General features: G+C 37.5%; 1 protein-coding gene across 1 annotated transcript; it reads left to right on the top strand.

The window, feature by feature from the left end:
- Window positions 1-6,119: 6,119 nt before the first annotated feature.
- On the top strand, window positions 6,120-8,899 carry LOC140763116 (UDP-glycosyltransferase 86A1-like). The gene is made up of 2 exons (XM_073101172.1): window positions 6,120-6,742; window positions 7,832-8,899. The coding sequence occupies exons 1-2, from the start codon at window positions 6,238-6,240 to the stop codon at window positions 8,758-8,760; spliced, it is 1,434 nt and encodes a 477-aa protein (XP_072957273.1). The 5' UTR covers window positions 6,120-6,237; the 3' UTR covers window positions 8,761-8,899.
- Window positions 8,900-14,686: the final 5,787 nt, after the last annotated feature.

The raw sequence follows: 14,686 nt of genomic DNA, 5'->3' as shown, positions 1-14,686 counted from the left end.
AGCAATACCTACCCTCCTCAGCTCCTCGAGGAAGGGAAAGGATGGTATGGAAATGGCCACAAATTCCGCTCTGATTGGTTGGTGTGAAAAGATATCCGTCGCCCTATTCTCTAACCCCTTTTGTATTGTAACTCATCATATGCCAAGAGCTTTGTCACCCACTGCTGCTAGGCTAGTGTGTGTATCCACTGTCCCATAAAATATAGAAGACTTTTTTTGTCGTTGTAGATGATAAAACGTCGCCTATCAATATGGCATCCATTTGGTCATGACGTGCAATATTGCCAACATCTCCTTTTCATTGATTGAGGGTTGCTACAATTTTTGGACAATGCTTTGCTCAAGAAGGTTATTGGTCTACCCTTTTCATTAGAACATCACCTATACCCACCCCTGAAGCATCTCATTCGATAATAAAATTTTTGATGAAATCTGATAGTGCCAAAACCGGTGTCGTAGTCTTAGTATCCTTCAATTCTTCAAATGCCATTGTAGCCTTGTCATACCACATAAACTAATCCTTCCTCAAAAGGGTAGTAAGAGGTGCTGCAATTTTTCCATACCCAACAACAAAACAACAGTAATAACTCGTCAAGCTAAGGAACCAGCAATTCGCACACATGCCTTTGAAAATACCACTCGGTTATGCTCTTCACCTTGCTCGAATCAGTCGCAACACCTTTAGCTGAGATGACATGCTCTAATACTCCATTTTCTAGTCACACCATAAATATTTAGACATCTTCACCCTCAGCGAATTGGTCACCAATAATTTCAGCACCACACGAAGATGTTCCAAATGCTTTTCAAAGCTCTTGTATTATACAAAAAAGCCATCGAGAAAGACCAAAATATACTGCCATAAGAGTAACCTAAATATATCATTTTAGCCTTTGGAAGTTTGCTGGAGTATTGGTCAATCCAAAGGACATGACCCAGAACTCATAGTGGCCATTATGAGTCTGGAAGGCTATCTTGTGCACGTCATCGAGATATTTAGATTTGGTGATATCTAGCTTGAAGGTCCAACTTGCTAAAATAGGAGGCTCTCGATAACTCATCCAATTGCTCTTCAATCACTAGTATTGGGTACCGATCTTTGATGGTTATAGAGTTTAGTGCATGGTATTCAATGCAAAAATACTATCTATATACCATCTTTCTTGCATATAAGTAAGATGGGCGATGAATAAGTGTAGCTTGGTTGGATTATCCCTTGTTCTAGGATCTTTGCTATCGATTTCATATTCTCTTCTTTTCGAATGTGTTGTATATCGATATGGTCACACATTTGCAGGCTCAGCCCTCAACACAATTTCTAGCTGATGGTATGGATTTCTATGTGATGGCAGCCCTTTCGACTCTTCAAACAAAGCAGAAAATTTAATTACTAATCGAACTAATTCATGGGGTTTACTTGAGCTTAAAAGAGGCTTAGGTATTGTTTGGATATCTAGAGAAGATATGCCATTTCCCTCGGTTGAGGTAGCCCCATCATTGATTGCAAGGTGGAGCTCGGTTGCATCTTCATCCCGTCAAATTGCACCACCTTACCATTTTGACAAAAAGTCATTTACATGTTGTTGAAATCAAATGTCACCGGTCTTAGGCTTTGAAGCCATTGAGTACCTAGGACAAGGTCAACATCATGTAGAGAAAGAGGGTACAAGTCCACCACCATTTTATGGCCTTGAACACGGATCATCACCCAGCAGCACAAGCTGTCTACCCTTGACTTTGTGCCATCACCGATTGTGACATCGAAACCGGTGGTCAGCTTTACTTTGAACCCAATCTTCCTTAGCAAGAGTTCATCTAAAAAGCAATAAGTGCTCCTCGAATCAATAAGAATGTGCACACATTGCTTCTTTACCAATTTGTTTACCTGAAGTGTCTTCAATGCGACGATTTCGAAGTATCTTTGAGATTTTGGCTTGCACATCCACCTTTTTGTACAATTCTTCCTTCTCCTTAAGAGGCTCCTCAGCCACATCTTTCTAAACATGCTCCTCTTCTGAATATTCTTGCCCACCTTTTAACATCACAATCCCAATTGCTTTCGCACACCAATGGCCGGGTGTAAAGCGCTCATCACATATGAAAACATAGATCTTTTGCTCTTCCCTCCTCTACCTATGCAGGTGTGAGAGTCTAGCTGCAGGTCTATGACTTCCCTTCATGTCAGTGGAGGACCGAATGGGAGCTCTTGGTCTTGATATGAAGCTGGTCCCCTCGAGTATGTTGCTGACTTGTAGTTGCCGTGACTAGTCGAGCTAGTTGTCGAATATATTTACTGGGCTATGGTGGCTTGTTGTGGCTCCTAAGGCTCATACTTCTTCTCCATGAGGATGGCATCGTCATAAGCTTCTTACAAGGTCTTTGGAGGCAGTGCTTGAACATTTGCTTGCAACTCACTCCACAGCCCCAAATTAAAGTCGATTTCAATAAGGAGTTCAACCAAGGAGGATGATAATGGGCGCTAATTTTATCAAACTCTCATTTGTTCTACCATTTTGGTGAGAAGAGAGTCGAAGTCCTCATAGCCCGCCACCCCAAAGTGCTTAGTGATTCTTGCATTGGCCCACTAATCTAGCAGCCGATGAGTAGCAGCTGCCTGGTACTAATGGAGGGCTGGTCTTTCTAGAAGCTTGCTAGCAATACTTTGGAGTCCTCAGGAGTCATTTGAAAGTCAAAAAACTACTCAGCCGTATATATCCAATTAATGGGATTGTCACCTTAAAATTTTAGAAAATCTAGCCATATCGGTTGGCCTCAAAACTCGACTTTATTGTTCAAATGAAAACATTGTCCGGGTCTGATCTGTGGGGGGTGTTGTCTTGGTCGATGGACATCTCTCCTCCTCCCTTTGTACTCGTGATGATACTCCATCTCTTCATGCTCCACCAAATTATCATCTTCCTCCTCCAATACCTGATGAAACCGAATCTCTTAAGGCATGTTGGGTTGCATTGATTAGTGGTTGGCCACTGCTCCACGTGTTATGGTTTTGGAGAATTGTCTTGTTGTTGAGGATGGGTCAAGCCATAGCTAGGTTGCCCACAGTCGGCGGATGATGATGAGGAGAGGAAGTCTTGCCACGTTTGAGCATCAAATCGTGGATCTCCTCATGAGTAGCACGGAGATCCTCCAAGCTTTATTTGCTATTATTCAACAAACGCTCCAAGATCAATTGGTTGGACTAAAGGCTGCCACCAATGCATCCACAATCGGATCCACGCGATTAGGGTTCTCTAAAGATGAATCAAACCTCCTAGCATTGCGGTTTGGAGCCTCAGTAAGATCTTATCCCCTATCTCCACATGATCTTCATTGCTCTTCCTAGCTATCGTGGATCTCATGTTAGCCATTAATGGTGGTCCCAGGTCGACCGGCTCTGATACCACTAATAGACACCACTCTGATTGATGATTCAAAGGTGTTTACTCACTCTAACGACCTATACTAGCTCAACAAAAATCTCCGATTTGGGATCCAATCTCCGAGGCAAAAGCTAAGTCTACTACAAATCTTCAAGGTTAATATGGTCCTTTGGATTCAATAGTTAGATTGACAAATGGTTTTATAGATATAATAGATTTAGGATGGAAAACAAATCTATAAGAACCGATGGAGGAAAGAGAAAACCAAGTGGTGTGGTGGTGGATTGGCTTAAGATGAAGGAATGGGGTGGCGGGTGATAATGGAAGTCGGGTAGATCGGTAGTAGGGTGAAGGAGAGGATGGAGAAAGTGGACCGTCACCTAGGGGCAAGTGGCAGTGACCAGTTTTTATGATCGGATTACATGGGTGAGGTTAGTCTAGTCGGTTGAGTCGAGTCGAATCAACTTGAGTTAGTTAGTTAGCTTAATCTTCTTGTTTTGAATTTCAAATCAATCAAATAATCCTCATGTAGATATAATCTGCTAGAGATTTTTACTCCTATAAATAGAAGTGGACATATGTTTATCTATGAATGAATCTGAGTTTAACCAAATCATTATTTTTATGTTTATCTTTTACCGTAGCCGTTAGATCACCTTATTTTCTAGGAGTAGATCATAGTCGTAGAAATATTTTGATCTTCCAAACCCTAGCCATCTTCCTCCACAAGTAGCCACCCTATCTTACGGTCATCCTCTGTCACCCTCCGACTATCGCCGCATTGTCGATTGTTTACCGTTATTCCCTATTTGACATTGCTTCACTATTTTATTAATATATTTTCATCCAAACATTAGATTCTCATGAGACTAGAACCATTGGAACCCTAACTCACCAGGCTACCACCATATAAAATATCATAATTTTCTTACGTCCAAATTGTTCCAGATCTGGTTCATAACACCAGTCGAAGAGGAAGGGACATAGGTCGGCCTAGAGTGGAAGGAAAGAACAAGGAAGAAGAAGATTGAAAGAAAGAAGACGATCCAACCAATTCAACATGACTAACCAAGTATGCACCGCATATATTTATAGGTGACTCCATATTTTGACTAGACTTGGTATTTGGATCGACTTGAGTCCTATTGCCCAACATAAGCAAAAACACTTGAAAGAACACTTAAACTTGAGATCCTCGCCTTTGGGGGTTCGAATGCCTTTAACCCCTTTTGGCTCCTGGGAATTTCTGTTCAAACACCTAGAAGGCCATTTCGAATGCCTTAAATACCTTTCTGCTCTTGAGAATATACGTTCAAATATAAAAGGTCGGTCGAATGCCTTAATCTCTTTTGCTCTCAGGGATTTGCATTCGAATGCTTAGAAAGTCGTTTGAACATCAAATTCCAAGAGTGATACTTACTAGAGTCCTTATTTCTTCTAAAACAATTTTAAAATAATCTAAAGCTGAACCATATCATTTGCTTATGCATATGCATAATATACTACCGCTCTCATATTGCTAGAATATGTTTCTCTCATCCAAAAGAATGCCCACTAAGATGAAAGAAAATCATCACATAATAGTTAGATGGCTATTACATTCTTAAATTTATAATAAACAATGACGAAAGAAGATGAATAAGAAAGAATAAAGACAATGAATGGCTAAGAAAGGTAAAGTGATCATCATGGGCTAGGCCATGTTTAGACTAGGCTTTTTAGGTTAAACTGGGCTTTAGTATTTGTTCACAGCCCAATCAACTAATCATTTAGGTCGGGTTGAGTTTGAGTCAAGCTACAATATTATAGCCTATTACCGTCAACTAGCACATGAAATATCGGGCTCGGCCTGAGCATAATAGGATGGATTTAAAAGATATTATATCTTTTCACGCCTATTGTATCATAGGAACATACTTATATAGTAATATTTAATTTTCTTAATATTTGATATGTGACTAAAAAAAGCATAGGAATAGATAGACGTAATAAGCCAAGCTACGGGTGGACATAATGGGTTGAGTTTTCTGGCTAGGATGGTGGCAAAGGCCTAGGCCCAAACTAGGCTCGGGCTATGCTTGGGCAGGTCGGGTCCTATAATGAGCTCTAGAGAAGAATGAGATATGGAAGAAGAAGAAAAAGATCATTATCATTTTCCTCCATTCTTATAATATCTCATTGATCTTTAATGAGGCATTCAAATAGCAGAATGGCAAATTTCAAAGAAAAAAGAAAGGACAAACCTAACATATATAGGAAAACTAGAAGGGCTTGACTCAAAATAATAAAAATCAACTGAGTTATGTTGCAAATCACCCATTCTTTCTTTTGTAAGAATCATTAAATTAAAATAAAAAATCTCCCTTTCTTTGTCTTTTCTAGCTTCCTCCAAGTAATTATCACATGAAGTCATGCTCATAACATGTAACCGGTATATTAATTAAACCTTTACTAAGATTTGTTACCAATCCAGTACTACGTACTCGCGATTCTGTGGATCATATTGGTTCTACTTGATGCACGATATTTTTGGCTTTGTCGTTTTTCTAACCCTGTAAACCATTGAAGCCGATGTCTAGAGACAACCAAGGAACGTAACACGTTACCTTGCCATTATTGACGGCCTGCAAGGCTGCAATACCATCCAGATAACGACTTCCCCACTTCCTTCTTACCTTCAATTATAACCAAGACAACATAAGGGCCATTTGGTCATTTCCCTACCCCTATCTACGACGACCAACGGACCAAGACTATCCAAATCTTTTGGCAGCCCACAATTCTCTCTCCATTCTAGATCTCTCTCTAAACAAAGGAAATAAACAAAAGCTAGCTAGAGGTGGTGCAAGAAGGTCACATGAAGCCCCACGCCGTGGTCATCCCCTACCCACTCCAGGGCCACTTCATCCCTGCCGTCCACCTCGCCGTGAATCTCGCCGGCCGTGGCTTTGCCGTCACCTTCGTGAACACCGAAACCATCCACCATCAGACCTCGCTCGCCAGCGGCTCCTCTCACGACGATATATTCTCCGGCGCACGCGAGTCGGGCCTCGACATCCGCTACGAGCTCGTCAGCGACGGCCTGCCAGTCGCCTTCGACCGCTCCCTCAACCATGACCAGTTCATGTTCGCATTGCTCCACGTGCTATCGGCGCATGTCGACGAGCTCGTGCGCCGGATAGTGGCGAAAGCTGACCCGCCGGTGACCTGCCTCGTAGCCGATACGTTCTTTGTTTGGCCGTCGACGATTGCCAAGAAGGTTGGGGTACCTTATGTGTCATTTTGGACCGAGCCAGCGCTTATCTTCACGCTTTACTATCATATGGATCTCCTCATCAAGAATGGCCACTTCGCTTCCGAAGGTATGGTTGATCAAGTTTCTTGCGTCTACATGCACGCTCATACGCGTAAACAGATATGCACGTACGTTTGTTTATATGATCAGCTAGACTGTAAAACTTTGAGAAAATGTTTTAAAGAACTGTCAACCAATCGGGAGTGGTAAAAATTGATCTGACCCAGTATATCGATAAGTTAACATAATTTTTAAATAAGTTTAAGTTTAGTCTAATCAGATTAGATTGTAAATGAGTTAACTTGTATAATCCGATTAATAAACATATCGTATTCTTATTTGTATTATCATGATCACTCGACCCTAATCCGATTAGTCCGACCCGATTCCCACTCTAACAACAATATATAGGCTGCACCTTTTTTATATATATATATATAGATACATTATTTTTTCGAGAATTTAGCATAAACACATGTTGATATCTAGCTACATATATAATTTAGGGAGCTTTAGCTACTAAGATTATATTATAATATAAAAAATATATAAAAGCTATCGTTAATATAATTATTGAAGTTTTTAGAGATGTCGATGAGCAAATAAATTGGAGATGGATTTTAATTTTAGAAGTTAGTTTGTGCTTTATATATAAATCTTAAAGAAGAGCAGAAGAGAACTTATAATAGTACAGCGAGCTCAATACATGCCTCTTCCTCGTGTTTAAAAAAAAAATAATTTCAAAATTGGCCAACCAATCAGCGAGGGAGTTGTTGTGTTACTTAATAAATATGTGATACAACAAATAATTCTACAAAATATTTCCATAATTTAATGAAGAATTGAAGTACTTTTCAAGCCTCGGGGCCAGTCCTTCTTGTCTACATAGTACGTGGCTTCGCCACTTCTGGGCACGGATTGCTCTGTCCATAGGTTTTTATTTTTATTTTTATTATTATTATTATTATTTTAATTGTGTCGTGAGAAGGAAAGAACGTAGGCATGTAAGGAAAGTATCCGTCATTAATCGTTACTGAAATATAAACTTTATGATATTCTTTTCTTGCAAAGAAGTGTACACAATTAAATTTCCATCATATATTCATATATATTGGATTGAATATTTACATGATCAATTAACTTCGGTACATCGTAGAGAACCGGAAAGACACCATAACCTACATACCTGGAGTTCCTGCAATCGAATCAACCGAGCTCATGTCATACCTCCAAGAAACGAACACATCCTCCGTGGTTCATCAGATAATTTTCAAGGCATTCGAAGAGGCCAAGGAAGCCGACTACGTCCTATGCAACACTGTCCAAGAGCTCGAGTCCGACACCATCTCCATCCTCCAATCTACGAAGCCGTTCTACGCCGTCGGCCCGATATTCCCCCCCGGCTTCGCCCGCAGCACCGTGGCGACGAGCCTCTGGGCCGAGTCCGACTGCTCGCAGTGGCTCGACTCAAAGCCAGCTACCTCAGTCTTGTACATTTCTTTCGGTAGCTATGCTCATGTCAGCAAGAGAGATTTAAAGGAGATAGCTTACGGTGTGTTAAAAAGCGAGGTGAACTTTATTTGGGTGCTACGTCCGGACGTCGTGAGCTCCGACGAGCCCGAGCCGTTGCCGGGGGGATTCTTAGAGGAAAGTCGGGGGAGGGGGATGGTCGTGCCGTGGTGTTGCCAAATAGAGGTTTTATCGCACCCGTCGGTCGGAGGGTTCTTGACGCACTGCGGGTGGAACTCGATACTGGAGAGCGTGTGGTGCGGAGTCCCGATGCTGTGCTTCCCGCTGCTCACCGACCAGTTCACGAACCGGAAGTTGTTAGTCCGGGACTGGAGGATCGGGCTCGCCATCGGAGAGATCAACAGCCTCTGCAGAGAAAAAGTATCAGAGAAGATAGTTAGTCTGATGAGAGGAATAGAAGGAGACGAGGCGAGGAAGGAAGTGGAAGAGGTGAGGCGAGTCATGGAGAGTGCACTCACTCTGGATGGGTCTTCACAGAAGAATTTTGATCAATTCGTTACGGACATAATGAAGCATGGTCATAAAAGAGGAAGTCATGAAGTGAAGGTAGAGTAAGACATTATGTAATTAATCATGTGTGTATTAATATGAATGAAATGCTTTAGTTATATAAATAGAACGGCCGATATCTAGCTCGGTCCCTTAGCTATGCAGCAAATTAACGATGAAAGGTTTGGTGGATAACAAAGACTTGGGTCTTATCGATCATTTTCTGCGACACTTAGGTTTCGTATGGTTTTTTTATAATTATAAATATATATATATAAAGAGATTCATGCTTCTCTGGATATTATATCTAGAGTAACAAGTGACTTATTTGTTTGATTGTATTTTATAAGGTAGTATTTATTAGAACATATTTAATTAGCTATATTTTTTTATAATAATATAGTTAGTAAATAAGTATTTAATTAGAGGGGAATAAAAGAAATGAGAGGAAAGGAGAGAGATGGGTTCGGATTGGTTTAGGATCAAAATGAGAGGAGAGTAGTGGGTCAGGATGGGATGGCTAGATATAATCTTTTGACATCTATTTAACCTAAGTGGATAACAAAAAAATGCATCTTAATCTAATTAATTAATTAAAATATTATCTTTTAGATTTGGTACACCAAACTAAATAATAGTTTTAGAATTAGACACTATTGTAACCAATTTTCTTTTAACCTTATTTATTATAGTCCAAACTTATTCTTTTTTTATAACAAACATTCATGATAATTAAAAATATTGTGTCATTGCTTAGATAAAGGTTATATTATTGGTTAAGATAAATGGTTTCTCGTGATATGAACATTTAATTTCAATATAGTAATTTATAGTCATAAAGTATGATGTGAGTTAAGCTATATACAGTGTATTCGATCTCCAAGCTAATTTACTGAATTTAGAAAACCGCAACATTAGTTTAAAGTGTTGGGAAACTTAGAAGAGACAGAGCTAACATAATAAAAAACATAAAGTTTAAACATAAAGTTTAAGGTATGAACTTGAACACCAATGGCTGAAGATATGATGATCTTTTGGATCTTTAGTTTTTTTTTATCATTTATAGAGTTTAATTCTATATTCTAGATCGTATTTTTTGTTCTTACATTTGGTATCAGAGCAAAGTTTAATTTATGCCTCGGTGTTTATGAATAATGTCTATGTTCTTCTCTATTCGCAGCCAAGATTTTTGTCAAAAATTGAAGTTTCTTTTTGAGTTATTTTCTATGCAGAATAAAACTAGAAATTCTTAAGATTTTGATTTTCTTAATGTTCTATAGTTAAAAATGAATTCGCAGTTCTAAGCTGGTCTGTATAACTCGAATGAAGATCGAATATGACGGAGATATGCAGAAATGATATTTTCTCCTATAGTTTAAAAAATAATTGCTTCTTAGTGCCATTTTGTGACAATAACATTTTTTGTGGCAGCTTAGGAAAATGATAGATTTTAAGATTTTTATAATTGCAAAATTTAATTCTAAGAATTATTTTATATTACTTGCATATAGTATTTATTTATTTTAGAATAACATATGTAACTTTAAGATGAATTAAATTGTGCAAATTGATTTATGCTCATTAAATATTGTATGAATTGATTATTTATGTTCTAAATTAATACATGCAATTTTGGGATGAATTGATATCTTTGAAAACATGAAATTACATAATATGCATAATATATACAATTAATATAGAAATATTCTTGTTGAAATTTTCAGCATAATAATGTCTAATATGTGATTTATATGATTTTATTTAATTAAAGGATAGCCAGAACACCTCTAATTAAATGAAATTATATATTATAGTTTTAAAGATCATATAAAGTAATTTTAGAAAATAATTGTAATTAATTATCTGAATATAATAAATTTTATCCCACAGGAATTATTATTATATTTGAATAATTAGATAGAACATCAAACTATTGATAACTTAACCACAAAAATTTTGAATTCAGTAATAATTTGATAGTTTTATTATAAAGTTTAATCAAAGGTAAAAAATATCAAACTGTACTCATAATATACCCTAGAATTATGAATTAAGATAGTTTGAAAAACTCTAGCTATCATAAAGAATACTGACTCTTAAATAAAATTTTATGTCATTTTGTTAGGTTTTTTAATTATTGGCAATTATGTATAAAATATTATAAGTGTAATTTTTACATGTATATGAGTTTTACACAAGTCTAGAAAATCTCTGGTTTGAAGAATTGCAAAATTATTGCAGCAAAGTTGATGAGATCAAGTCATGCCATTCGAACGCACCAACGAAGTTTGAAATTATTGGACTTTCATGAGTATGGATAAGACTCGGATTTGGCTCTATTTTAAAGATCATATATAAGGATTATGAAACCCTATCTCTAGGGTGGTGGAAGAAGATTATTGAAGGAGACTTCTTAAGGCTACATCGGTTCTTCAACGAACAAGGTTCTACTCATCTACAAGAATTTAATCTTTCGTCTTAAGGGCTATCTAGACGAAAGATCAATCTTGAGGGATAGTGAGATTAGACTTCAATCACAAGAAGCAGTGAATCGTGAGTTCTAGCGATCAAGACTGAGAGGAACAAAGTCGTTTGGATCGACGGGTTGTTTTGTGAGTCAGTCTTGTAACTGCTACTATCATAGTGATTGCTTTTGATCCGAGTTTGGATCCGTGGTTTTATCCCGTTTTGGATTTTTCCACGTTAAAATCTTGGCGTTCATCTCTACTTTCGTTTTTAATATTTCTTCTAATTTTTATTTAAACGAAAGAGCGATATCATTGCCTAGAGGTTAAATACATACGTGTGTCTAGGGGTTTTTTCAATTGGTATCAGAGCAGGTTCTCTCACTCTTTGAGAGAGATCATATAGGCATGAATTTTCATAGAGATGGACCATCATCTATTAGACCTCCTATTCTAGATGGATCAAATTATGGATATTGGAAAGCTAGGATGAGAGCTTATTTGAAGTCTATAGATGAGCTAGTATGGATGGTCATTGTGAACGGTTGGAGTCCACCAATGTACATGGTGAATGATGAGTTTATTGAGAAACCGATTGAGTCATGGGATAAGACAGATTATGAAAAAGTTAGCTGGAATTGCAAAACAATAAATGCAATTTTTAGTTGTGTTTCCTCGGAAGAATTTAGAAGAATTTCTACTTGTGAAATAGCAAGAGAAGCCTGGACGATCTTAGAAACAACTCATGAAGTAACTATGGCTGTAAAACTTTCAAAACTTCAGAGGTTGACTACTAGTTTTGAAACCCTACGTATAGAGGAGAATGAAACATTTGATGAGTTCTATGCAAAGCTAAGTGATATAGTCAACTCTGCTTTCAACCTAGGAGAGAAAATTCCTGAAAACAGAATTGTCCGTAAGATCCTTAGGTCTCTTCCAGAAAGGTTTCAGGCAAAAGTTATAGCTATTGAGGAAAGTAAGAACATCGATTCTATGAAAGTTGAAAATTGGTAGGAAATTTACAAACATTTGAGTCCAGTCTTTCAAAACTGAGGAAGTCCAAAGAGATGGCCCTATCCACAGTTGAACAAAATTTAGAGGAGTCTGATGATGAAGGTAATTTAGATGTTGAGATGTTGACTATGTTTGTCAAAAAGTTCAATAAATTCTTTCGGAAGCCAAACAAGTTTCTGATTTTTCTGAATTAGGAGTTCGAACACAGATTTGTGCGATTGAACGTGATAACTTAGCATTTTCAAGTGGAGATGGATTTCACTTAGGGTCTTCATGGTTTCTAGAATTTTTGGATTTCTTGTTATTTTTTTTGTATGCTTTGGGCATATGTTGAATCTTGCGATTTTTTTTTCTAGAATGCCTAAAAAAGCTACAGTTACCAAGAAACCAAGGCCGCCTTCGTCACCTACCTCACCTCCGTGTTGACGATTCTTCATCGTTAGTTCCCTCCGAGTTCCTAGTCTTTGGCATTTGTGTCAAAAATGGGGGAGAGTATGTAGTGTGTGGTGTGTGGTGAGTTTAGGAGTTTACTGGTGTGGGGGGAGTGTTGGCATTGGGGGAGTTTATTAGAGTTTACTTGTTTATGTTGACTGCATAATAAATTTGCTTAAGTACTTTTGAACTTATGCTTACTTGATAACTTGTGTTTGGATTGTTATTCATTTCAAGTTATTTTCACTTGATCTTGGATTGGTATATTTTTATTATTTGCAGGGATTGAAGTGCGAAATCTTCTAGACTTGTTGAATGCTCATTTTAAATTCTTTGTAATATCTTGTAAACTAGATGTTTTGTCACAAATTGCCAAAGGGCGAGATTGTTAGGTTTTTTAATTGTTGGCAATTGTGTACAAAATATTCTAAGTGTATTTTTTACATGTATATGAGTTTTACACAAGTCTAGAAAATCTCTGGTTTGAAGAATTATAAAATTATTGGAGCAAAGTTGATGAGATTAAATCATGTCATTCGAACGCACCAACGAAGTTTGAAATTATTGGACTTTCATGAGTACGGATAAGACTCGGATTTGGCTCTACCTTGAAGATCATATATAAGGATTATGAAACCCTATCTCTAGGGTGGTAGAAGAAGATTATTGAAGGAGACTTCTTGAGGCTACATCGGTTCTTCAACGAACAAGGTTCTACTCATCTACAAGAATTTAATCTTTTGTCTTAAGGGCTATCTAGACGAAAGATCAATCTCGAGGGATACTGAGATTGGACTTCAATCACAAGAAGCAGTGAATCATGGGTTCTAGCAATCAAGATTGAGAGGAATAAAGTCGTTTGGATCGACGGGTTGTTTTGTGAGTCAGTCTTATAACTGCTACTATCATAGTGATTGGTTTTGATCTGAGTTTGGATTCGTGGTTTTATCCCGTTTTAGGTTTTTCCACGTTAAAATCTTGGTGTTCATCTCTACTTTCGTTTTTAATATTTCTTCTAATTTTTATTTAAACGAAAGAGCGATATCATTGCCTAAAGGTTAGATACATACGTGTGTCTAGGGGTTTTTTCACATTTGATTTATTTATTTTAAGCATGATTTACATTGCTATAACATGATATCATTTAGGCTTCAATTTTTTGTTCTTATCTTTTACTGTAGCCATTATATCGTCTTTATCTTTCTAGGAGTAGATCATAATCATAGAAGCACTCCGATCTTTTAAACCCTAGCCATCTTTCTCCACCAGTAGCCACCTTACCTTATGGCCATCTACCACCACTCTTGGTCGTCGGCTGCAATGTCGGTTAATTACTGTTCTACCCTATTAGACCTTGCTCCACTATTTTATTAATATCTTTTCATCCAAACGTCGAATTCTTATAAAATAAGATTCATTAGAACCCTAACTTACAAGACTACCTCCATATGAAATTTCACGATTTTCTTACATCTACATTTGTTTAGGTCTGATTCGTAACATAATAAACTTGATCCTCGAGCCCAATATCCTTATGATGCGATCTGACCTAACTTGGTTTACATCAAAGACCAAAATCTCTACTGGTATTTATGATTTAGTGAATCAACATGAAAATGCCTAAGATTTGTCTAAGGCCATTGATGACCAATTTGTCACTTCAGAATATGTTTTAGCAAGCACTCTAATTATGAAGTTGTTTTTTCTCTAAGGCTTACTAATGTTAAACGTGTGCATAAGCACATTATGCAAATGAAAGACATTGCAGCTTAACCCAAGAAGCTAGAGGTTGAGATGTCCGAATCTAGTGCACTATATCATGAATACTCTCCTATAATAGTACATGCCTTTCAAGATCCCGTACAATACACATAAGGACAAATGGTCAATCAATGAGTTAATGATTATGTGTGTAGGCTTCAAGAAGAAGGAAGGTTGGTGATGGAGCTAAGTGAAAGTGTAATACTAACTACAATCCGTATGAAAAGGAAGACTCAATGCAATCAAAAGGGGAAGGGTAAAACACTAACCCAAGCTGTGATAGATTTTTTTTTGTGACCTTATCCTATTTTAGCTCGGGA

This window comes from Typha angustifolia, chromosome 7, assembly GCF_048772165.1.
Source record: "Typha angustifolia cultivar Huaian chromosome 7, ASM4877216v1, whole genome shotgun sequence".
Taxonomy (NCBI): Eukaryota; Viridiplantae; Streptophyta; class Magnoliopsida; order Poales; family Typhaceae; genus Typha; species Typha angustifolia.
Note: the sequence above shows the minus strand (reverse complement) of the source record. Positions and strands in the feature narration are given on the sequence as shown.